Here is a 24,084-nt window from a genome sequence, read left to right as displayed (position 1 = left end):
AAAATCGTGCCAGGGGTCCCTGGCACAAAATATTTTCAGATGGGGTTATACGGCCAATTACATGATCATTTCGGGGTCTTTGACATGAGAAAGTTTGAGAACCACTGTTCTGGGATTCTGTCAGAGAGTAGGATGATGAGACAGATCGTGGCAAAGGGGCTTTCTGAGGCTGAGCAGAGGTGAGCAGAAGGTCTAAAATGATGCATGGCTGAGCAGTCGCCTATGCCCTCTCTTCACTGTATATCAAAACAGAAGCACTGCAGATGACGTCACTGGAAATAGATTAGTCGACAATTTCATGCTTGCAAAGGCACTTCTCCATAACTCAGCATTAACAGCCATTTGTGTGTGCTGCATATAGTCTGCTCCGTTGGGATGAAAGTCAGGGATAGGATCATCCACAAGAGAAGAGGCCAGGCCACTGCAGTTAGCAACAGCCATGGTGACACCATGATGTGGTCATTCAAAGGCTTAAACTTTGGTCTTGAAAGCTAAATGATTGACACACACAGTAAAATCCAGAGTAGTAGTTTAACTCTGGATTTTACTGTGCAAATTCTATGATGGTACAGGATCATCTGATAAGTAATTACCGGAAAACAGCACATTCTCTATAACTTAACTGCTTAGTTCAGGAAGGGAACAACAGTATATTTGCATTCATCCTTGGGCTGTCCGTCAAAGTCACAGTCATTTTTCTCCACTCCCCTGTGCACTCTCTGTGGCTGGTGGAATTTAAATGCAGCCTAAATTATCCTATTCATTAAAGTAGTGACTGTTGATAGGACCAAGGAAAACCTGAGAGCGTACGTATCACATTTTCAGGGTCTTAAAAAGTCCCTGAAAATGAGACCGTTCAGCAGTGACTGAAACTTGCCAAGGTTACCTTTGAAATTATAATGTAATGAATGTACTTGGTGGTGAAGGATTAATGTTCAACACTGCACCTCATGATATTTTGATTAACATAAAATGGCTATGCCGTGTCTTGTTAAATCGTCAAACTGGTGATCACCTGTGTAGTTTATTACAGCTAGATGACATTATGGCACACAAACTGCAAGAGCAGTGCGACACCATTTATTGTGTTTTAGATGGCCTTTTAGATCTGTTAAACATTGTGACAAATATGTGAATATCTTGATACCTTTAATGTCATCGGATATAAGATAAACACGTATTCCACTGGACTGGAGTGTATCCCATTTGATTGATATAGTTTATCCAAGCCTTCAATACTGAAGCACAAGCAAAATAAAAGAATGTTTTTCATTCTGTATCTCTACTGTTTTACAGGTGTCTGACAGGTGTGACTATGTGTTCGTGAACGGCAAGGAGACAAAGGGTAAGGTGAGGATGACGGTGAACTTCACTTACAGCTACCTGAGTGCTCAGCTGGAGCTCAACGTGTGGTCCCCAGAACTGCCCCTACAGATCGAGGTGTCTGACTCCGAGCTGAGTCAGATTAAGAGCTGGAGGATGCCTATAGGCACCACAAAGAGGTAGGACACTCTCGCGACACAGATGATTCTGGAATTATTTACGATCATTCCTCAGCTCAGCTTGCCAACAATTTTCATTCCAACATATCTCTAAGATGGTTTGGGTGATACCATTACCTAATGCATTGCAATAACTCGATCCAATAAAGTAAAGAGACAAGGTGCAGTGATTGGAGTGTGTGTTGTCATACAACCATGACCTGTATTGTGTTCATATTCCAGGACTGGCTGGAGTAGTGAGGAAGACCGAAAGGGGAAGGGCTGCATGCTGCAGTTTCAGCATGCACTGGTGCGCGTGCTCACACAGTTCACAGCCGAGCAGGACGATCCTCGGGAACCCAAGGCCTACTTCCTGGGCTCTGATTGGCAGGTGGATGTCACAAGGCTAGTGCGCTACTTGATGAAAGTGGAGGACCCCCGTGTCGCCAGGCTAGAGGCCGGAAGAGTCCTGTCAGGACGCGACCTAGGGACAACCTCCATCCAGGTAACGACGCAGGTCCACTGTCTGCAATATAGAGAATATGATATGCCCAACCACCAACTAACCCTGATTATTTTAGGTGTTTTCACCACTCTCTGACGTCATACTGGCTAAGAAGACCATCAGGGTAGTGGATGACAAAGTCACCATTACAGAGTTGGGGGTTCAGCTGGTCACTGGCCTCTCCCTGTCCCTACAGCTCAGCCCGGGGAGCAACAGGGCCATCCTGGCTACCACCACCACACAGGACGTTCTGCAGATCCCCAAACAGGTAGGAGCCACATTGTCAGACAGACAAAAATGTCTCGTCTCATCAGCATTTAAAGTCAGAGATATACTGCACATTAATAGACTTCAATGCAGCATAGATCTTTAAGTTTATCAAAGCATGAGTCACTGCAGATGGGACCAAAGAAAAAAAATATTTTTTTTTCTAGGGTCTTAAAAACATCTTTCAGCTGTCCCTGATACTTGATTTCCTTTGAAAATACAGTATAGTGCAACGAATGCACCTAGTTGTGAAGGACTGAAATTCATTAGTGCACATTGTGATTCATATTAAGTCCTTAATATAATCTTTTTCTTGTTTCTTACAGGAAGCTTTGATCAGTTCCTGGGTGCAGTTCAGCGATGGCTCTCAGACGCCACTGGACATTTATGATCCTTCTTTCTACCGCATTGTGGTGACATCTCTGGATGAAAGGGTGGTGTCTGTGCAAGGCTCACCTCCGCGGGTGGTGGCTAAGGGCGAGGGCCAGGGGGCCCTGGTTAGGGTGGAGATATCAATCTGTGAAGCTTGCGAGAAGTCCAAACGCAAGAGCATCCTGGCTGTGGGCAACGGCAGCCTGAAGGTCAAGTTTGAGGTCAGTAGTGGCCGGCCAAACGTCAGCGACCGTGCCAGCAGCAGTGACAGAGGAGTGGGTGGAGGCAGCCGCAGAGCCAGCAAGGACAGCAGCAGCGATTATGGGAATGACAGGGTAGTGACAGACAGCGAGAGGGAGCAGCCGCGCCCTTCCTGGGATCCCCGATACAACACCTCAGACAGCATGGAGCGAGAGGAGCGCACCTCGCAGATCACCACCACCATCATCAAGTCGACAGAGCGCACCATCATTACCAGCGGCAGCTTAGGCGGAGTGGGCAAGAACGGCAATACAAGAAAACCCAGCAGGCCCGTGAACAATGTCAACGTGATGAGCAGTCCCAGTGAGAGCAGCAGAGCTTACGGCCAAGGCAACACAGCAGAGGGCACGGGCACCGCAGGCTTCGGTAGCACTGTGAAGGCCCCTGGGAACCTGGTCAACTACAACAACTTCCCTCCGCGGGGCAATACGTCCGACCGGGGGGCGGCGGACGTAGATATGAGCGGTGAGGAAATGCTGGCCGACAGACCTCTCACAGACTTGGAGATTGGCATGTACGGCCTGCTGGGAGTCTTTTGCCTGGCCATCCTGGTTTTCCTCATCAACTGCATCTCCTATGTGGTTAAGTTTGGGCATAAGAGACCCACCTCTCATGGCCAGGAGCATGCGGGCCACAGGCACGACTGGGTGTGGCTCGGCACAGATGCCGAGCTGGTGATGAGCGTGCCGTGCGATCCCCTGCAGCAGGACAACATTATGGCGACTACGGTGATCGACATCACTCCCGACAACACTGCCTCATTGTCCAGTAGCAGGCCCAGTTGTATATCTTCTTTGACGGACTCTCCTCTGGGCTTCATTGGCCCTCATGGGAGCAAGCCCATGCACATCGAATCCCTCAACTCACCCACCAGTAAGAGAAAGAGGGTCCAGTTCACCACCTTCTCCACCCTGGAACGCCAGCACTCTCCCAGAGAGAACGGAAACGGCATCCACTGGGTTGGGAAGGTAGACAGTTACGAGGGACAGACCCTGCAAGTGCCCATCACAGAGCCTGAGCAGCAATTATAATTTTAACATAACAAAATAAAACTTATGTGGATGTTGCTTCGAACACCTCAATGCCTTCGTTTACTTACTAGAATATAAAAAAAGAAACTGATTTTGCAACGAATCTCTTCCTCATCATGTGTCAAGGCCTTTTTACTTTATATGTGTAATTACTGCTAATATTGCAGAGAGGATGCGCGTGGAGGAGCTTCAAATGCGTGGCCAGGGTAAGTAGACAGCTAAACTGCATGTGGAAAACCTTTTTCTTAAGACTTTTTGCACTCACAGATGGTATTCCAATATGCAGAGGTGCCCAATAAACAACATACAGTATGCGGAATTACTCATGTTTGTTTGGTCCAAATGTAACATAATGCGGTGAAAGCTCTCACATGGATGTGACTTTGATCAAGCTTTTCTATTAGTTTTCTCTTATTTCCGTTTTGTCTTTTCATTAAATGTTATCTTGAATATCATGTTGCAATTGCTCTTCTATTATTATACATTGCAGTATACAGTATGTACCCATTAGTTGTGAGAGAATATCCATAATAATTCAGTCATTTGTCTCAGCCTTATGAAATATATAATCATTGCTCTGCGAATAGAGAATGTATTCCCCAATTCCAGCCATAGTAGGCACAATTTCATAAAACATCCAATTATAAGACTAAATTATGCAACTGCTTTTGCTTTAAAGTTTACTTTTGTAGGTGGCCAGCCTACACAATGTAAAAAGTCAAGTTTGGAGACTACAGTGCAGTTTCAATTTGTCTAACAAGTCCTTGTCCTGTCATGCAGTCAGAATGACCCTTTCTGACGATGTATTACATCAGTGATACTCAACCTCAGGCCCGCGGGCCACATCAGGCCCGTGGGACCATTATGACTGGCCCACCAATGAAAATCAAAAAAAAAGAAAAAAAAATCTGGAAAATGAAATAAAAATAAAAAAATCTGAATGAAGTTATCTTTAATTACATTATTATAAGTAATACTATTAGAGTTGTACTATTACTCGAACGAAAATAAAAGCTTGGGGGGGGGGGGGGAGATGCAATGCAAATGAAAGACATATACTCTGTATCCCTATTCCCTGACATAATTTTATAGCTAAACGGACAGAATTCTATTTTATTTGAATGATGAAACCCAGCTGCCATTAATAGTTGGAAATGGAAATGGAAATTGCGGAAATTGCGGAAATGGAAATTGCGGAAATGGAAATTGCGGAAATTGTAATTGCGGAAATTGCGGAAATGGTGGAAATGGAAATTGCGGAAATGCGGAAATGGAAATTGTGGAAATTGCGGAAATGGTAATTGCGGAAATTGTGGAAATGGAAATTGCGGAAATGGTAATTGCGGAAATTGCTCTTCACTTATAGCTATCTATTTTCAGGTAGAAACTGTGTTTTCACCATGCCTTTGTGTGTGACACAACCTTTGCACTTCATGAAGAATGAATGTGGTGTGGTGACTGAAGGGGACAGAGGATTGTACTACTTAAAGACTGAGCACATTTGTCTGGGGGGAAAAGACAGAACTTGCCGTTTGTGAAAAATTACTTTTTTCTTTTTTCTATACTGATGAATTATTCAATACATTATACATTTGATATGCAAATACAACAAATTTTAAATATGAAACAATAAACATTGAGAGTTGGAAATTAAACCATTTTATTAAACCATTTTATCATCATCCCTTTCCATCCATTTTATTGAGCACAGCAAAATATATATTTTTTTAATTTAAAAACTTTCTTACAAAACATAACAGTACAAGATGACTTCTTGAATTTGCATACAATTTGATTGCACCCCACTAACCAATCAGGTATTTGGTTCAAAGTGCTCCAAACCTGTCAGCTAAGATAAGACTGTTTGTGGATTGTTCTGCATAGACGTAATTTACAGCCTGTATTTCTTTTGAAAGACTTTGAATAAAGACCCCGGTGATGCAGGGAAATTAAAGCTATTTATACTCCATGTATATGGGAAAGAAGCTAGATGTGTCATTGTGCCTGGAAGGTTGCTGATTCGAATCCCTGTGCCAATGAATAAGAAATGTTTCCCCCTCAGCCTCAACAAATACTGCCGAGGTACCCTCAAACTAGGCACTTAAGTCCTAATGGCCCCAGTGGAGGTGCTCAATGGGCATTCCCAGGTGTGAATGTGTGTAACTGCATAAGTGAAGCATAACATTATTGTAAAAGAGCATCTGTGCTCAGTCAACGTTCCCTGGATGAGTGCCCATCGATGATATAATAGTTAAGACAGTGAATGTACCCAATCTGTCCTACAATTGAACGGTACCTGTGCGTTTGCATAAATCTCAACTTTCCAAAGTGTCTCAATAAAAACAGAAAATAAATGGGGGAATGAAATGTCCCCTCTCTTAAAGAAAACGAAAACTTTCCTGGATAGAATAAGCTTCTAAACGTTACCATCATAAATAAAAATGACTATAATAGTCAGTTTAGTTCCATCCAATCCCTGTGGAAGGTAGGAATTGTTTGTTTTTAGGTCATAGCTCCTGAACCTGTACTGGTATGGTACCCACTTTTTACAAACTCAAGATCTGGGAGTTTGAGGTCACAATCGCATTGGCCAAATGCCCCCAGATCTTTGCCCTAATCATAACCACACCAAACTCATATCAATCTCTAACCTAATGCCTAAACACAATTTTAACCTTACACTTAAACATTTGGAATGTAATACCTACACTTAGGTCTGCTCTGCTTCGCTCTAGCTGTTCACACAATGCATTGTGGTTAGGGTACTGTTGGTTCAAGAGCCACTATCACTATTTGTATTCAAGGAAGACTATCAGTGTCACATACAATAGACTGCCATGGAATGTCCGGGTGGTGGCGGAGTAAAGTTCCTGACCACCACAACGAAGACTGAGGTTCAATTTCCCTAGGGCGCCTCCGGCTTGGCCAGCTGGCGACTCCATGTGCATCACAGGAGACACGTGGTGGTTTCATGGGGGAAGTGGCAATGACACAATTGGGGGAAAAATAAAAAACAACTAATAATTTATCGGGAAAAAAAGAAATAAGGAAAAAGACGTCAATGAATTCCCTGAGTGTAAAGGGTGGGGCTGAGTGATAAGGTCTCTACTCTGAGTGTAGAGTCTCAATTAGCCTCTGATAGGTCTCCCTCTCCTTCAATAGGCTATGATACTGGTCCACATAGAGCTTCCCATTCCTCACCAGTTTCTCCTTGAGCTCGCCATCTGACAACAGTCTCTGGGCCTGGTGTACAAAGTCCTGAGAGAGAGACAAAGCAGAATTCCAGTTGAAAAGAACAAAGTTGACCAGAACCTTTTGAAAGGACATAAAGACAAGTTTATCAAAGCTGTTCTAAAACTTAACCACAGAATTAAATGAAAGCCAGTATGTTGAGTAAATCATAAAAAATTTGGCAAATGAGAACATCTGTGACAGATTCCAGATATGCCTGTTCAATCGTCCTTTGCAGCATATTCTGATAACTGCCACCTCCCATTTGCTAATGAGAGAGGAACGCAAACAGAGCTACTGCTACCATTAAACCATGCTGTCACAACGCTGTCATGGGGAGAGAGAGAAATAATGAGTAGAAATATAAAGCAATAAAAACATGAGTAATGATCCTATCCCTTTGCACGGATTGAGACATGGCATTCCCATATAGCCTTATTTTAGTTCATGTGTCTCGTTTGCCGGGCCAGGAGATTGAGAATATGCTCCAAGCTGTTTTCATTGTGTCATGCAGCTCAGAAGCTGCACCAGTGACTTGACTGATGAGATCATGTCTGAAGAGGCTCTTGGTTGAACATGAATCTAGTGCTTGGTCAAACAACTATAAATCCTCAAACAGGATTAGAGCTCAAGTTATGAGCAGTGTCCAGGCTTGCCCTATGACAAAGTCTAACTATTCTTGCCTCATATGGTACAGCTAAAATGAAAATGCCATTTCTCTTTTAAGCATGCCATTTATTTATTTCAAGTGTTTGAATTGAACATATTTTTTTTTCTATGATTTTAAATGTAAAACGTTCCTCTGCCCACTTTTCGACTATCAGCCGTTCGCCTGCTATCGGTGGTAGTCGCCGGGTCCCATAGACAAATAATGCACTTCCGGAAAATTTGTTTGACTGTTGCCCGCTGTTAAAACGCACTGTTACACTCTCAGTTCCCTGAGTTCTGGCTCAGAGGTTAGCACTTGAAGTCTGTCAATAACTTCCAGGCTGAGGTCGTGGCTTTATCCGGCCCTACTGGCTTCTACCATCTGTGAAGGGTTTCTCCAGGCAGGGGATCTTTCGCAGTGTTACGGCTCAGCTGAGGGCACGTGACCTCCCCCTGGAGACGACTTATCTGATACCATGAGGCACCATCAGGCAAGAGCATGACATCTTCACGCCATCATTCCACAACTCCCCTCTGTTGACTGGCCCTAACCTGTGGATTTTCCTTTATCACCCCGAAACCTCTGCAGGTATCAGGTTCAAGAGCCCCTTCCTTGTGGGAGTTGTGTTTGTTTGATAGCTGCTATGCAGTTCCATCAGTATGTGATGACAGACAAACACAGACGTCATTCCATGACGGCTGTGTTTCCTGATTCAAATCAAAGCCCCTATAGAAACATACTGTATGTGTCCAACTTTGTTATGTTTTTTTTGTACTTTGACAGGACTAATGATAATGGTAATTTAAAGTAGCAGGGTCCACAGAATGATGTAAAGTTGATGCCTTCTTTGTATAAAAGAATAGACAGGATAATGACAGACTCAACATGATGAATCCATGTAAAAGAACAACAGACACAATGGTCTGGTTAAACCAGAGTCCTGACACAATGGCATCTGTTTTGTTATTAGCTGCAAAAAACATCTAGAATTCCAGGTCAGTTGAGGTGAGACGAGGGGTTGTATGTATTCCTTCTCCTTAGCTCATTGGGTATTTATCACAGCTTATCACTGTACAGTACCACTGTAATGGTTTTGGTCAATGTTTGTGTCTGTATACCTGAGGAGATGAATAAAGCAAGCCAGTGACCTCATTCCGGACCACGGCTGCATTCCCAGGAATGTCTCTGGCCAACACGGGTACTCCCAGATCCATGGCCTGTCACAAGAGATACCAATAAATAATCAGACTAGTCTAGTACGCCTAATGTCCCACATTTCTTGCATTAGCGGAACTCATTTAAGAGCAGGTTGGTGCCTTGCATGGTTTCCTCTCATTCGGTGTGAATGGGTGACACAGTACAATCGTTGTAAAGCGCTATGGATAAAGGCGCTATATAAACCATTACACAAAAAGATCCAGTGGTGTTAAGGGATTTCCATTTAATCTTCACTCGCTAGTGTTTACATTCTCCCGGGAAATCGAAGGAGGGATCAACAACATGAAATTGAAATGTTCAATGAATCAATCACCAAAGCCTGTGGAACTGATCAAGTATCGTCTTTTCACTTCCTAGAACGTCAGAGACCTTTGAGAAAGCCTGGGAGTAAGGTTACACAGCACAGACTCCCAAATAACTCATCTCACATTCACTTTAACTGTGGTTGTTAGAAGTATGAGAATCTGAGGGTCAGGTGGGGGCGACTTAGCTCATGCTTAGGGACTTAATTGTCTCTATCAGTTAATGCCTTGCCAGCAGGTTAGGAAGTGAAAAACTGCTAACACGCTAATAAGAGTTTAAACATTTTGTGGACTGTCTTAATCTACAGTGTTTAGAAGAGCCTACCTGGATTACAATTTTGCTTCCCTTGGAGGAATGGAAAGATAGCCAAGCAATTAATTTGGATAATAAACCCCTGTAGTGGTCAGATAACACTGACGATTGTAAGATAAGGACACCTGTAAATACTGCTAAATATCCTAGTTACATTGAGTACAGGGCAGGCACCAAAAGTCATGGCAGGACAACCGTTTGTACTTGCGAAATCATACTCTCATCTAGTGGCCACCGTCATGTCCCAAGGACGTTTACCTCCAAGATGGCTGCAGACATTCCCTCTGAGACAGAACTGTTGACCACGGCACAACACCTCTTCATGGCAGCGTGGAGCTCTTTTTGGCTCCTCTCCTGGGCCAGGAAGACTCCCACTGTTCTGCAGGAGCAGTAGCACAAAGTGTGTTGTGACTCTCAGGGCTCAGGTACAATACTAACTGTAGGTGTGAATTACACTATACGTGCACTACACAGAACATAAGCGCTGTTTAGACAGAGCACAGTCACAATAACGACAACTATACGAGCGTCTACACTGATGAACGGCGATACGTTCTGAAACAGTGGCACAAGCACGCTGCACAGTCCAGCTGTTTGAATTGAGTCTGTCAGAGCCCGCATTGGGGGTGGGGGGGATCTCTGTGGTACTGAAAGATGTATGAATAGGATATACAGTACAGTATGGATAATCTGAGTATTTGACAGGTTATTAATTATTTAATTATAAGGAGGGAAGATAGTTGAACACTGGTAAGAAGTTCTAACAAGACAGGGCAGCCAGCTTCCTGTCTTGATAACACTCGTGTTGGTTAAGCCCTTTGGCTAGAGAGATTAGCCAGTGACTTGGAAGTGGGAGGAAGTACTAAACTTGCCTCTAATTTGCATTCTGCTCACATTATCGTGTATGCAATGCAAGCAAAGTTTGTTGACATATTTTCTTGTGCCACATAGGATAAAGTGTGGGATAAGCAGATAAGGCATTGGAATTTCTCAAAGGAGCAAGTTTGGCATTTCACGAGCTGTTGAATCGATAAGGGAAAAGAAAAAAGAAAAAGAAAAGGAAATCTTACCTTTTAGCAACAGTTTCAACTTCATCAGTAAACACAGGATCAATCTGAAAAGAAAAAATATATATATTAAAATGATGAAGAGAAGTCCAGTCCTAATGTCAAAATGTTGTCATGACGGACGATGCCAGCAATGACTTAATTGAGGCTATTTGATAAACAATAATTATATTTATATCATGACCAAATGATATCTCTGAAAATCCTGTATTTTTCAGAGATTGGGGTCAGGTTGGGGTGGGCACCCAATCTGATTAAATGCAATGTGGGATTTGCGTGCATTAGCTTGCCCATGGCAAAGTCCTGCATAGCTATTTGGGTCAAAATGCCAAGCAAGCTGCTTCTTTTCCCTCCTTTAGCTCCTGCTTTTTTTCTGAATTGAAACCTGATATAAGTCACGTGCATAAAAATAATCAAACAAATCTAATCTTTGCGTTTCTGGAGTAATCTTGGATTATCATCCAGTACACATTGTAAACAGCAGTGGATAGATTATTCTTGTATTATTTATGAATTACTAATGTGTTACTGTAACAGCCTTAGCTATAAACATTTCATGTTTATAGTATTTACATTTTACTTCATTATGAATGTATACACAATACACATTATAATTTGAATTTGACAGAATTATTGAGCAGCAAGCTGGTGGCAGCCATGGGTGAAATTAAGTGTTAATAACAATTTCATACGATATGGGTTTGCTGATAAATTCTCTTACAAAAACAATAATACGTAGCCCAGGTGAGAAAACCTAGGTTAAACAACACTAGGTTGCTCAAAAGTGATATTATTAGATTAATGCAAAAAACAAAAGCTCTGTATTCTGATAATGGAGTGGTGGTTCAGTTATTCAGTAACAACTAGGGTCTGTCTCTCCAGCTCTTTAATTTCCAGGTGGGTTGCCAATCAGGAAAGAGAACCAGTAAATAAAAAGGTTTCAATAAAAATATTTAAATAGAGGAAAGAGAATCATTAAAAGAACACAGGGATTCATGTGGGTCTACATGAATCAGACCAACAACATATCTGTTTTCACTGAGCTTTCTAATCAGAGACACAAAGCATTGGCATAAGCCATCAGTGGCACACCCCATGCCAACTATAATCAAGCTAAAACAGAACATACCTTCTAGTTTGACACCACTGTTTAGAGGAAGATAAAAAGAAACACAAGGCTTGAAAAAATAGAAATTAAATAAAGACGTGAAACATATTTCAATGTCACATAAACCAGAGGGAGGTAGGGAGAGATAACAGGATAGAGACAAAAGTATGACAGAAATCAATGTGATGTCCTAGATGAGACGAGGTGAAAAGAACAGGAGAGAACTTTGAGAATGTCAACCACTGATGGTCACAATGCAACTGCAATGCTAAGCAAATCAATATTGGAGCATCCAACATAAAAGTATAATCGGTTCAACTGAGAAAAGATGTGACATAAACCTTTAAAGGTAATCAACACTCCCTCCTGGGTAATATAGCCTTTGATTGTCTGTCAGGTTTGCTTGGTGGTGGCATTTGACTGGCTGGCTGGCTACGTGTTTTGACTGCAGGAATTCAAATTTAAAAGATTGATTCTTCAAATGTATTTTGCTCATCTAATTATACATATCCTGTAAGTATGTGCAATTACCAATAGTCAGCGTGATTCCACATGCCTAATTTCATTCTGCATTGGATAGGAGTGTGAGCGGGGTTGTATAGATTGTACAAATATGCAAAAAAAGAATACAAATAAAATCAATCATAGTGGTGTGAGTGCTTGCTGGAGGGAGGAAGGGAGGGAGGGAGGGGATGTGTGTGTCCTGTCAAGTTTCTATCCACTCAACACAATCATCATCTGTTTTTACGTCTGGAGACTCCAGTCCAGGAGGACGCAATCCCGTTTTCTGCCCCATGAAGGGAGAGGATGGTAGGGGCGCCGCGGCTTGTGATTGGGTGAGACGGGCCATCAGTGCGGTAGGGAGGGGCTGAGTCGGCTCAAACGAACTTCGCAACATTCGTCACGGCAACTCGCTGGCTTTAGCTGGCTCAGTGGTGCCCCTCCGTCGTGGTCTAAAACTATAGGGCAAAAATCCCTCCCTTCGTGGCAGAAAACTGTGCAGGACAGGCTTCAGACGTGCCTCGATCCTGCAGGAGCCTTGGCACAGATCTGAACCCATTTGATTTGCCATTAGGACCATATGCCCCTGCTGACGTCGACCCCGACACAAGAATATCTCCAAAAAAGTACTCTGACATAAAAAAGGGGGTGGGGTCCAGACTCCAGAATGGGCAGCAGAATAAAACTTTACGGCGATACAGAGACACTTTTATGCAGTTTTTTTCCCTGTGTAATATTGTTTCAGAAATGTCGAGTTTAATTACTCTTTAAATCAATTAGTCATTTGAAAATGCATTTTTACAATGAGGCAATTTTTTTGAATTGCTTTAGACTAAAAACATCATAAATCATACATCAGGCATTCAGTCAGTGAGTCAGTCAAGCATAAAAGGAAACAGATAACACTGTTGCTGACCAACCTCCCTCCCCTGTCTGCAGACAACTGCCATCCCCTCTCAATGTCGGCCATAAGGCCAGCTTAACATATAATGCTGTTATCTCTGCTACATCCAATTAGCAGGCCAGTGGACTCTCTAAGGCAGAATGCTTGGCAACTGTCTTCCACAAAACAGACAGCAAACTATGCAAATAGTTCTGAAAACAGACCGGTGGTGTTGTGGGTACTTACTGACCTTTGGTCCAATAATGACCAACACATTCAGAGGATTCTCACGATGCCACTCTGAAAGACAGCAATAGATCAACACATCAACATGTAGGTCAACAATAATCAGCACTTTCAGCAGTATTCTCTGGCTTCTCAAAAACAGAAGTTGTTCATTTTAACCTATGTGGGTGGAACAGTTCAGATTGTGTCTGTTAGATATACACTGTTTAATACACTAAGTCTGATTGTTTCCTAGGAAATTCTTGTTGGTGTTCTAAAGTTATGTAAAACCTTAGCCCTGTTGTTCTTTTCTTCCCACAAAGGAAGTGCAAACATTATTTTGATATGTATTTTTTTGCCCAGCCACCTTCTAATGATTTAATTGAATAATGAACTAATACATTGAATTACCATACCAACAGGCAACATCTGACTTGACTCCTCCCTAATCAGGGCCAGGGTACCCAGCTCACTCATTTGGCTCCTGTCTAGAGGTGCTAGCTCTGGTCAGGTTTTGTTGGGACTGATCCGGAATCCTGAACAGCGATTGTTTTTCTCACATTGTGTGTAAGGAGAAAATTTGAATATTTCCAAAATTATGTGTGTGTGTGTGGGGGGGAAGGGCAGAATGTTTAGGCCTGTCACAAAGATGCTAAAATATATTATACTATCTGATTGACTTTTATAACACTTAAATGGTATACATGATCGGTTTCTCCAGATTGGGTAAATTGTCGATCACTGATCGAGTCATTTTGGAGTGAAAATAAATTGGTGGCCGATGGATCGGACCACCTCTACCTGTCTGGTACTATAGGTACGAAATGCTAATCCTAGAGGCTCATATTCTTTTGCCGATCAATAAAGAAATCCCCAAGTATAATTAATTATTAATTTATTCAGAAATATCGACAATTCTAAAGGGTTCCCAAACTTTAAAGCTCCACTGTATACATCTTCCAATAATGGATATAAACATTTTGTAAATAATCAAATAAACTCTTGCTATAAAGCTGGTTACCTGAGAACTCCTTCACCAGGAACAGCGGGTCCTTGACTCTTCTCAAGCCACAGACCAATAGGAAAACTTGCAGCTCCTCCACTTCCTCGCTGCTCACACCTGGGGAGAGGACAGACAATAAAACGATAGCACCACAATATCAAAACACTGCATAATGAACATCCAAACCGCACCAGCAGATAATGAAAGCAATTCATCATCTAAGGTCGTGAGGAAAATAAGACAGCTAGTGACTAATGCTCTCACATAATTCTCTGTTCAGTGTTCACGCACGCACCAAGCAGGGAAGTGGTCTATCTGCTCATATCACTGGATGGTTGTAGCCGCCAGCCGTCAGAGAGCAACACAGGCGTTATAAACGCATGGGCAGCACATGCGTTTAAATTGGGTAGCCAATTATTTCATTGCAGATTGAAATATAATTCTAACTACAATAAATGTTTTGGGGAAACTACCGTTAATTGAGGACACAAGCAGGACCAAAATCACTCCTTTGCGTAATACACATCTTCTGTTCAAATCCTAACAATTAGTGGGGAACTAGTAGACTTGCTCTATGCTAGTAACTACCGTAGACTACTAGACATTCCAATGACAAAGATAGAGGAGTTCAGAGTGTTGACCCAAATAATCTAGCTACTGTATATGCAGTATGCACTCATCAGTACATCATAACATGACGCACGTACATCAACACGATAACACAGGAGAACATGAAGCAGGCAACAAAGAAAATTGCTTTGTTAAAATTCTGTAGGGACTGTAGTCATTAGTTCAGTAATTTCTCGGAGTACTTAGACAGATAAATACTAGAGGCAAAGTAATTTCAATACCATCTACAAATAAAGGATCGAAGATGTGTAATTGAAGCAACATATCAACCATCATCCTCAGCCTTGTCTTGAAATGCTTAAATACAATCTCTGTTTCTTAATGAACAGAATCAGTACAGCATTCACATCTCTTAAAGGTCTACTCTGGCTCAACATAAACACTGGCTTAATATAAACACACAAACAAGCAGATCAGGCAGGTGCACATTAGAGCCAACGAGTGCTCATACAAGAAAGTTCAGTTTTATTTTATACCTACCTACACCATTTCTTTCACTTACTAAAAAATCTCAGTTGCTCTCTCCCTGCTGTTTTGTTGGCAGGCTAAACATCAAGGAAGAGAAAGAACATCCGCACACTAGTTTCTAGAGCTCCGAGACTTACTTTATTTAGAGGCAACAAATTGCAAAGTTTCGACCCACTAGGCCTTCATCAGGCAAATTTGTTGGCAGGGTCCCACATTTCCCCTCCTGATAAGTCTGGTTTTAGGATGTGAATAGCATATCTCTAACACACATTAAAAAGTGTGAACTTGCCAGGGTTCCATTGTCAGGGCTAACATTTGGAGACTAATACAGTGTATAAAGTTATTTTGTACACTATGGCACCTGCCCTATACCAAAAGTCTATGCACGGCCCTGAAGCAGATCCCTCCCTGTTTGAAACAATAGATGGTATAGAATATCAAGAAATCCTTGTTATTAAGGTTGTCAGTGACCCAGATGGATGAACCTATAGAAGGTTGGAGACTGACACCTGATGGTTATGCTGGAAATCCACTGTTCCAGGAACATTTAAGCTCATTACAAAAAAGAAAATTAAAGAAAAAAGAAAAACACTACGCACGTGCACGCCCCCACGCACACACACACACACACACACACACACACACACACACACACACACACACACACACACACACACACACACACACACACACACACAATAATCCATTGTACAAAGGCGGATGATAGACACGCATGCGTGAAAGTAAAAAATAAAACACAAACAGACACAAACATGCTTAAAGCATTGTGTGCATCAGGTGAAATCCTCCTGCTGGCAGATAAGACTAGATCAGGAGGTTAAGGCAGATTTAGAGCTTCTTAAAATGACGTGAAGTGGAGTCTGACCCTGATCCCAGGAGCCAAGAGCAGGGAGACCAAATACAACAACTTGTATAAGTTATTATATTGTATTAACATACTCTGCCATGCAGATTGGACAAAATAACATTTTTTTCGCTAAGAAAAGAGACATAAGACAGATTTAACATTGATTTGAACAATTTACTACTTGTTTTTTAGGCATTTTGTGGTTGGGCCATAATTACATTTTTGATGTATTAACCCTGTACAAGCCTGTACACAGCCTGAGATCCTCGGGTGGGAACTGTCAGGGCACATCGACTCTCTGATTATCTTAATGTTTTATTAACTAAATGTTATGTTTCTTTTAATGCATCTTCTTAATTGTATTTGAAACATAATGGCTCTTACAGTTGTATTTAAAGCAGATTGAAACCTTATTTTGAGTAAGTGCTTTATACATAGTTATTAATATTGTTATATGAGAGAAGTATCTGCTCAGCCCCCTGCTGGTTGCTTCCTGTGTGTATGAATGTGTTGGTTCCTGTCAGTTTTGACAACAGCCGCCACACTGTGACACACAAGCAGAGGCTAAAGAACACACATCAAAGCTTCCAAACAACATTACAGTATTTGGAGGAATCTACTGGATGGGGGGGTGGTGGGTTAAGCCTAGTTTATGCTTCACTGACATACTGAAAATATGTCATTTTTTGTCGAGTGACATGTCAGTCACACCTTTTCACTGAAGCATAAAAATGACTGTGACTCTACTCATTTTGATCTCTTCACATGCCAACTCAACTGAAAACTTAAAGAGAATGGTGTCACAGGATGTCACGGGTGTCACGGGATTAGAACGGCATTGATATACAATACTCCTTGCAGACAGAGTCACTCATGCCTTCAGTGCTCCACCTTCGACAATTCCCTACCTGCAGCTCATAGCTCACTGGTGTTCCAAAGAGCCTTCTCACGTACCAGCTTACTCTTCCTAAGACCAGCCCCCCAACTCCCCTTAACCCCACCCCTAAGGCGCACAGCAGGAGGCACACACCCAACGCATACTTGGTGCCTTTGATGGACCTGCAGATTCTAGATTCCAGCACTGTGATTCCTGCCTACATGCACACAGATACACGCATCCATTCAACACAGACGCACGCATACACGCTTGCGCGCACGCACGCACGCACGCACGCACGCACGCACGCACGCACGCACGCACACACACACACACACACACACACACACACACACACACACACACACACACACACACACACACACAAACACACACACACACACACACACAGAGTGGGGGGGGGGGGGCTGCAGCGTGCCTTACTTCTGTCATTATCTACAGGAGGTCTTTGGTAGTACACCTCTGAGCTACTCTCTAACTTTGGTCTCTATGTTCAAAGATCCAGTATGAATATGCCTGAGAAAGCTATACATGGGGGAGATGTCGTTATTTGCCAAACAAAGAATATGTCACGCACGTACGCACACACGAAGAAAATATTTGAGTTTTTAGCTAAATATGTTTCTTCAGATTCAGAATATAACTAAACCAAAGGAAAACAAGACAGCTCAGTGCTGGGGAAACATAAATAGGCAGACATTACAGTGTCCCACACTGTGTTTGAGTGTGTCTGAAAGCAAGAGGAGGATGAGAGTTGAAAAGAAAGAATACAGATTGCAACAGGAGCTGTTGATTCTGTGAGTCTGTATGCGTTTAGTCTAAGGAGCGTTGAAAAATTACTAAAGTTGAAAAGACTGATTAATAATAATTTCTGGAGGCAACGATGGGTGTTAAAGGTCCAATGAGGAGAAATGGATATAACAACTAATCTGGTAAATATCGCGGAGCTATCGTTATACAGTAGCTGTAATGCCTGTCTACATGGACACATGCGCGCACGTACACACACACACACACACACACACACACACACACACACACACACACACACACACACACACACACACACATGAAATTGAAAACACAATGGTAGTTTCATCACATTTGGAGGGGAAAATGCAATAGTGCAGACCTTTTCTCAGTTTAACACATTAAGTGGCTCTGGGTAATTAGTATTACTGCCACCATTGAAGATGCATAGTGACAAATGGTCTAACACCGGGGAGCTATTAATCAAGTGCTGTGGCTCTGCCTGAGCACTGATATACCTGCACTGGAAATCATCTCGCCAAGTCCAATTTCAAGTCAAGCCTGCCCATGCACTTAAGATGGTCTGACTAATGTCACATTTGTTGAGGTGGTGGAACGAGAGATGAAAAATGTATCTATTGCAGCCGGTAATCATTATGTGTAGATTAAACTGTAGTCTAATCTACACATCCAAGTAAAGGTTTAATGCCCCATCTCCTTAAATTATATTATTTAGTTAGATTCTAATGGCCGTTCTTAACGGATATTCTCGCAAAAATACTGTTGTATAGACTAGTGTGTAAGATGTATCATGTTAGTTACTGTTATTAGTTGTTATAATAAAGGCTGAATGTTATCTACAATACACTGGATCAGTGGACAGTAATGATACATTTAAACTGGGACACAGTAAAAAAAAAAAAGGCTAAAGAAGGTGCTGCTGCTAGGAATTCTGGGACCTCAGCATTGTAATTAAACCATCCCAATGGGCCTATCAAAGTGCAGTCTAATTTCATTCTTCTGGGTGGCCTCCTCTATATTGGGGCTCAGCTGAAAGTACTTACCCTGCAAGCAGAGTACCTGCTGAACAACAAAGTCAACACAAACATATAATGCTTCAGGGGAAAGTTTACTTTTGTATCATTGAACATTTTGTATTGTGTGTTTTGGGCTAAATTAAATTCCAACATAGTTGACCATTAATCCCTCAAGAAAACTGCTGTTTGGAAAACAAACCAATGAGAATCAATACCTGAGCTCTTCAGGAATTCACTCCAGCAGAACTTCTCAGCCACTTCAGTCTGGATGCCTTTATAATCAAGGAACATAAAATGTGAAAGGCAATATGTAATGACATCACAGCAAAGTGATTTATACTTAGTTGAGAGCCCAGGTTGTTCAATGAAAATAGTCTGTCTACAATATCTGAGTTGCATTTTCAGTGTACAACATGGCGCGCAACCTACAGTAGCATAAATCAGGAATTAGACAGTCAATTTGTGGTAACTGCTAATTAGTAATGCCGGAGCAAGTAACTACCCATTGATGGCATTTAATCAATAGGTAATTAGTTTTAGTAGGTGTAGTTATTTTAAATCTAATATCTAGTACAGTAAAGCAGCTCATCCAACCTGTTTAGGCCAAATGTAGTATAAAGGTACTGCATTAACCAAAATGGGCTAGCAGCAGACTGTATTACAGTTCTCAAATTAATATTATTCAGGTCGTTTCGAGGAAGCAATCTGATGGTTGAAACAACCTTCTAGCCGTGCTTCAAATCAGCATCATAGATTCTCCCAGAGCGCAGCAAACTCTGTGGCTAGGCTAACTAGTTTCTTGGGACATTTGTGGTCGTAGTGGCTAGCTACTGCTACATGTTTTTTCAGCGATTTTCTTAGTTTCAAGTGTAACTCAAGGGGGTGGTTTAACGTCATTAATGTACTTCTGCGTTGCTTACGGAACTTTCCTGCAGCATTGCAGGCGTGCATTAACAACGTTAATCCACCCCCTCTCGTGTAATGTTGCTTAAATGAATACGGGTCTTTACCATTAAGCAGAAATGGGAAAAAGGAAGAAAAATAAAGAATACCTGATGAAGACCCTATGAGGTTAAAACATTGCTCATTTTAATAAAGTAATGGGAGCTGTAATCCAGTGTGCGCATATGAACAAAGCTATTATAGGTCTTACATGATGGAACATCTAAAACTCTAAAATAGATCTAAAAATCTATATTCCCCTAAATTGTTCTGCCTTTTAAACTAAAAGTACCCTCTTGAAACAGTCACCATTAATAAAACAAAACAAAAAATCAATTGCTGTAAACCCCTGTAATGTGTGTGTGATGAAAAGCACTGCACTGATGGCAAGCATGAATAATATGGATCAATTAGTGCAAACTCAGGCTGGCCAAGTACTCGCCACTCTCTATGTAGTAGCACGAGTTGCTATAACGTTATTGGTGAAACACAACAGTATGAAGTATGAGGATGTCCTGCATGGCATAACAGCCAATGATAATAGGGAAAAACAATGAATGGTGATTATTAAACAACAGTTTACCTTGGGGCTGGACATATACTTCTCTGCTTGGCGACAGCTGCAGAGTTAACAATAGAAATGTCAAATTAAAAAGCAATCATAATAAATACATTGAAATGCATTGAATAATGAATAACTGTAGGCAACATTCTTTTTTAAATTCTTCGTTCTTGTTATGCCAAACAGTGGATAACAATTAACAGTCCTAGCACTACTCAAAATGTTTTTGCTCTGAATCCCCGCCTTAAAAAGAAGGCAGACAGGAAAGAAGTCATCCCTAAATGCTGGAGATGAGCCTGCAAAAATAAATCAGGGGTGATGGAAAGGAAATTGACTGGATGTTATCACAGTAAGTTGCATTAGATCCATCTCCTATGTGTGTTTTCTGTCTCAATAAAAGGCACAGCGATGCCTCTCGGCACCTGTCCTTGCCTGCCTGCTGTCAGCACTAAATGACAAAGATAAAGCATGCCATTCTCCTCAATCTGTAGCCCACTGGGAGAATCTAATCTGAAAACATGGTAATACTGTTTTAATGCCACACCATTATGGGACGGGGCAGGATATTGTGTTTGCGTAGTAAAAACCCCTTCTGTTTTATTTATTGGGGCTGTCAGGGCCCGGCTGTATGTTATGAAATGTGCTGTAAAATTGAATTGAAAAACGCATTTCACTCTCGCTCACAATGATCTCAAAGTGTCTTGCTATTTTTTTTGTAAGCTTTGTAAATATAGGGAATTATAAGGGTGAACATATAGGGGCCAAATTCTGTTCTACATTAAAATTCCATTGTTGTCTGTCCCCAATACTCCCTATGCAATTGTAGAAACATTGCTGATTGACACCAACCTTTAGATTACAGTGCTCTGATGATTTTCAAGTCCAGCACTTAGTGGTGAGTTTCCTCCCATCTTACCATCATGCATGCCGGCGATACATTTAGTAACAGACGCAATAAACCCATTGTCTACGCTCGTGCACTGGTCTGTGCAAGATAGAGTATAATAGAAAACAGTATCATACCAAGAATACCTCTGCAGCTTCTTTCAGTTCATCAGTAAATGCAACAGCAAACCTGATCCAAATACATCAAAAGATAAAGTATAACATTATCACACATAATAATGGTAAAATGGTACTATAATGAAACTGAATATTCAGACCCCTGCTTTCCAAGCAATAGCATTAAGATTTTGAGATATCAACAGAGGATAAAAAAGGCACAATTGACATTTTATAAATAAATTGAGGCTGAGATTCACTAGGCTGAAGCAGGTGAAGCTGCTTGTGGTAGGTAGGGGGTTGGATTTAACTAGGATATGATAAAAATAAATAAAAAGTCAGTGTCAGCTTAACAGTCAGGTTGATCTTTTAAATGTACAATACGTATATGTATACTATGTATATACATATCACAAGATACATCACATGCTCAATGCTCATACATGTATTTGTAGTGATTCAGTGTCACCAGCATTATTATTATTAATCTGTCTTAAGCTGTGTGTACAACTGTACATACAGTATCTTCCTTCACATGTTGCTATCTTGAGATCATCACCTGGCTCTCTGCAGCACCTGCTCCATAACCACACGCTTCTGCTCAACTTTCACATCTTCATTTAAGTCTGTTCCACCAAATATGACACCAAAGGGCACTTGGACATCTAGTGTAAAGGGACATAAAACACAAAGTTTTTGACGAAATGTGCGGTTCTTGACAAAATCAGCTCTCCGTAATGTGTCCTCACTCATGCTCATTATAGGATAATAACATGTATGTACACACACACACACACACACACACACACACACACCCTCATAACGTTCCGGGTAACAGGAACATTCGCCCCAAAACACTATACATATTATTTTTTATAACTATTTTTTTAATCCCACGATTTTGTCACCCGTTGCCAATTGACTAAACTGTAATCCTGGGCGCTACTCTCCCTCTGCCAATGCTTCCTTCAATGCATGAGGAGTGAGAAGGCCGCTTTTTATCACCTGACAGGGGGGAGTTTCCCTGGTAGGACGCGTAGCAGGAATATGCATTCCTAATCTTAACCTCAGTAAAACTATACCTAAAACTAACCTTATTCCTAACCTTAACCTCAGTAAAACAAATACAAGAATACAAGAACCGCTGGGGGGCGAATGGTCCGCAAAATAAATGGGGGCGACTTGAGTGTGTTTTGGGGCGAGCCTTCAGGTTACCATACACCAGATCTACTTTTCAAAGAGGGTGTTCACCTAGGAGAAGTCTGCCGGCTTTAAACAGGTGTATAGCAACTGCACCCTCAAAGGCTGGCTTTTGAGTTATTAGAGTTGCCACTTCAGCAGAAGACTTAAACTCTGAGATGTCATAGAGCTCACAGGTGTGACCTGCAGATTCAATGTGGGTCCTGAAATGAAATGAGAATTACAGTATTCAATGTGCCGAAAACAAAAATCATAAAAAGGATATAAACGTAACTAAATATAAAGTTAAAGTAGCATGGTAAAGCAATGCTTGTACAAGTTGTAACTAGAACATATTAAATTAACTTTCATCACGTGATCTGTAGAGCACTTTGGTTGACCACTGCGGTCTTTGTAAATGTGCTTTATAAATAACGGTTTGATTTGATCTGTATAACTCATGATCCAACCCCTTCATCATGACACAAAACTTTTAGCTGGCTAAAGAAAATAAAACACATATTAGTTTGTGTTACTGATTTGCTTTACTTAATCTGTTATTACTAGCAAGAAAGCCCACATCAACATGTAAGGGTTCAATGTCAACACATCCTGTTTTGTTGTCCATAACTCCATATTAAATAAACATTAACCAGAATGTTCTCACATCTTTTTTTTGACTACTACTAATAACCTACTACTATACTACAACTACTACAACCTATACTTCGTGAAAAAATGCCTAAAAGAATATACAATACAAATGACAAAACCAAGCTTGTAATACGCAAACTAAAGTGTTGCAACAGCTGCTGCCAATAGCCACGTTGGACTTTGCTGTCATGACAGAAATGATCTTTCACGTCGTTAGGACAGTAACCTTATGTTACCTGATTCTGTCTGCTGTAGTGCAGTTCCCAGTCTTTGGACTGAGGCAGGCAAGAAACAGTAACCTCATTATCTAATTATGACTCGTTGCTGACTAATCAACAAGTACGGTCTCACTTCTCACACATTATATTACTAGTGAATAGTAGGCGGAACCCCAGGAACCAGTTTTATTATACTGTATCTTTGGTCTCTGGTCTCACACATTTCCTCCCTGACCATATCCATGCCGACCAGTTAGCAACGTCACGATTAAATACTATCATAACAGTAGATCCTCAAACTGAATCGCCTCGCATACGCAACCATTTATGAGCTTGCAGATCTGCGATTTTCGGCCCGCAACACCGTCGTGCGACGGAGTACCAGCCTTTAGCGCTGAGGTTTTTTTTAGCCCTTCGGTTAGCAACATTAGCACGCCTGGATTGTTTACATGTCCGTCT

General features: G+C 41.5%; 2 protein-coding genes across 2 annotated transcripts in view; one reads left to right on the top strand and one right to left on the bottom strand.

Annotated features, from left to right (window-relative positions):
- The window catches only part of LOC308316621 (transmembrane protein 132D), a gene marked incomplete at its 3' end in the record, with an annotated part of 33,495 nt that extends 29,578 nt beyond the window's left edge, over positions 1–3,917 (top strand). The window contains exons 6-9 of the mRNA XM_080765314.1: positions 1,297–1,502; positions 1,725–1,986; positions 2,063–2,254; positions 2,580–3,917. Coding sequence (XP_080621440.1) covers positions 1,297–1,502; positions 1,725–1,986; positions 2,063–2,254; positions 2,580–3,917 — 1,998 coding nt within the window. The remainder of the gene's footprint in view (positions 1–1,296; positions 1,503–1,724; positions 1,987–2,062; positions 2,255–2,579) is intronic.
- Positions 3,918–5,566: 1,649 nt separating this feature from the next.
- Positions 5,567–24,076, bottom strand: glt1d1 (glycosyltransferase 1 domain containing 1). The gene is made up of 12 exons (XM_080766847.1): positions 23,644–24,076; positions 22,826–22,977; positions 22,134–22,239; positions 21,596–21,647; positions 20,594–20,630; positions 19,284–19,340; positions 14,436–14,534; positions 13,440–13,489; positions 10,701–10,744; positions 9,889–10,009; positions 8,916–9,014; positions 5,567–7,175 (listed from the first exon to the last, which is right to left on the bottom strand). Exons 1-12 carry the CDS (start codon positions 23,709–23,711, stop codon positions 7,023–7,025), a joined length of 1,038 nt encoding a protein of 345 aa, XP_080622973.1. The 5' UTR covers positions 23,712–24,076; the 3' UTR covers positions 5,567–7,022.
- Positions 24,077–24,084: the final 8 nt, after the last annotated feature.

Source organism: Protomyctophum bolini, assembly GCF_963924005.1.
Source record: "Protomyctophum bolini genome assembly, chromosome: 6".
Classification (NCBI taxonomy): domain Eukaryota; kingdom Metazoa; phylum Chordata; class Actinopteri; order Myctophiformes; family Myctophidae; genus Protomyctophum; species Protomyctophum bolini.
This window is presented reverse-complemented; position numbering and strand designations above follow the sequence as displayed.

Bases quoted from the DNA above. Each gene is read 5' to 3' on its own strand.
- glt1d1 (XM_080766847.1), bottom strand. From the start codon at position 23,711: ATGAGGTTACTGTTTCTTGCCTGCCTCAGTCCAAAGACTGGGAACTGC. The intron at 21,648-22,133 runs GTGATGATCTCA...TATTTGGATCAG, and splicing joins CAGGTGCTGCAGAGAGCCAG to GTTTGCTGTTGCATTTACTG. The intron at 19,341-20,593 runs GTAAACTGTTGT...TTGATTATAAAG, and splicing joins AGTATATGTCCAGCCCCAAG to GCATCCAGACTGAAGTGGCT.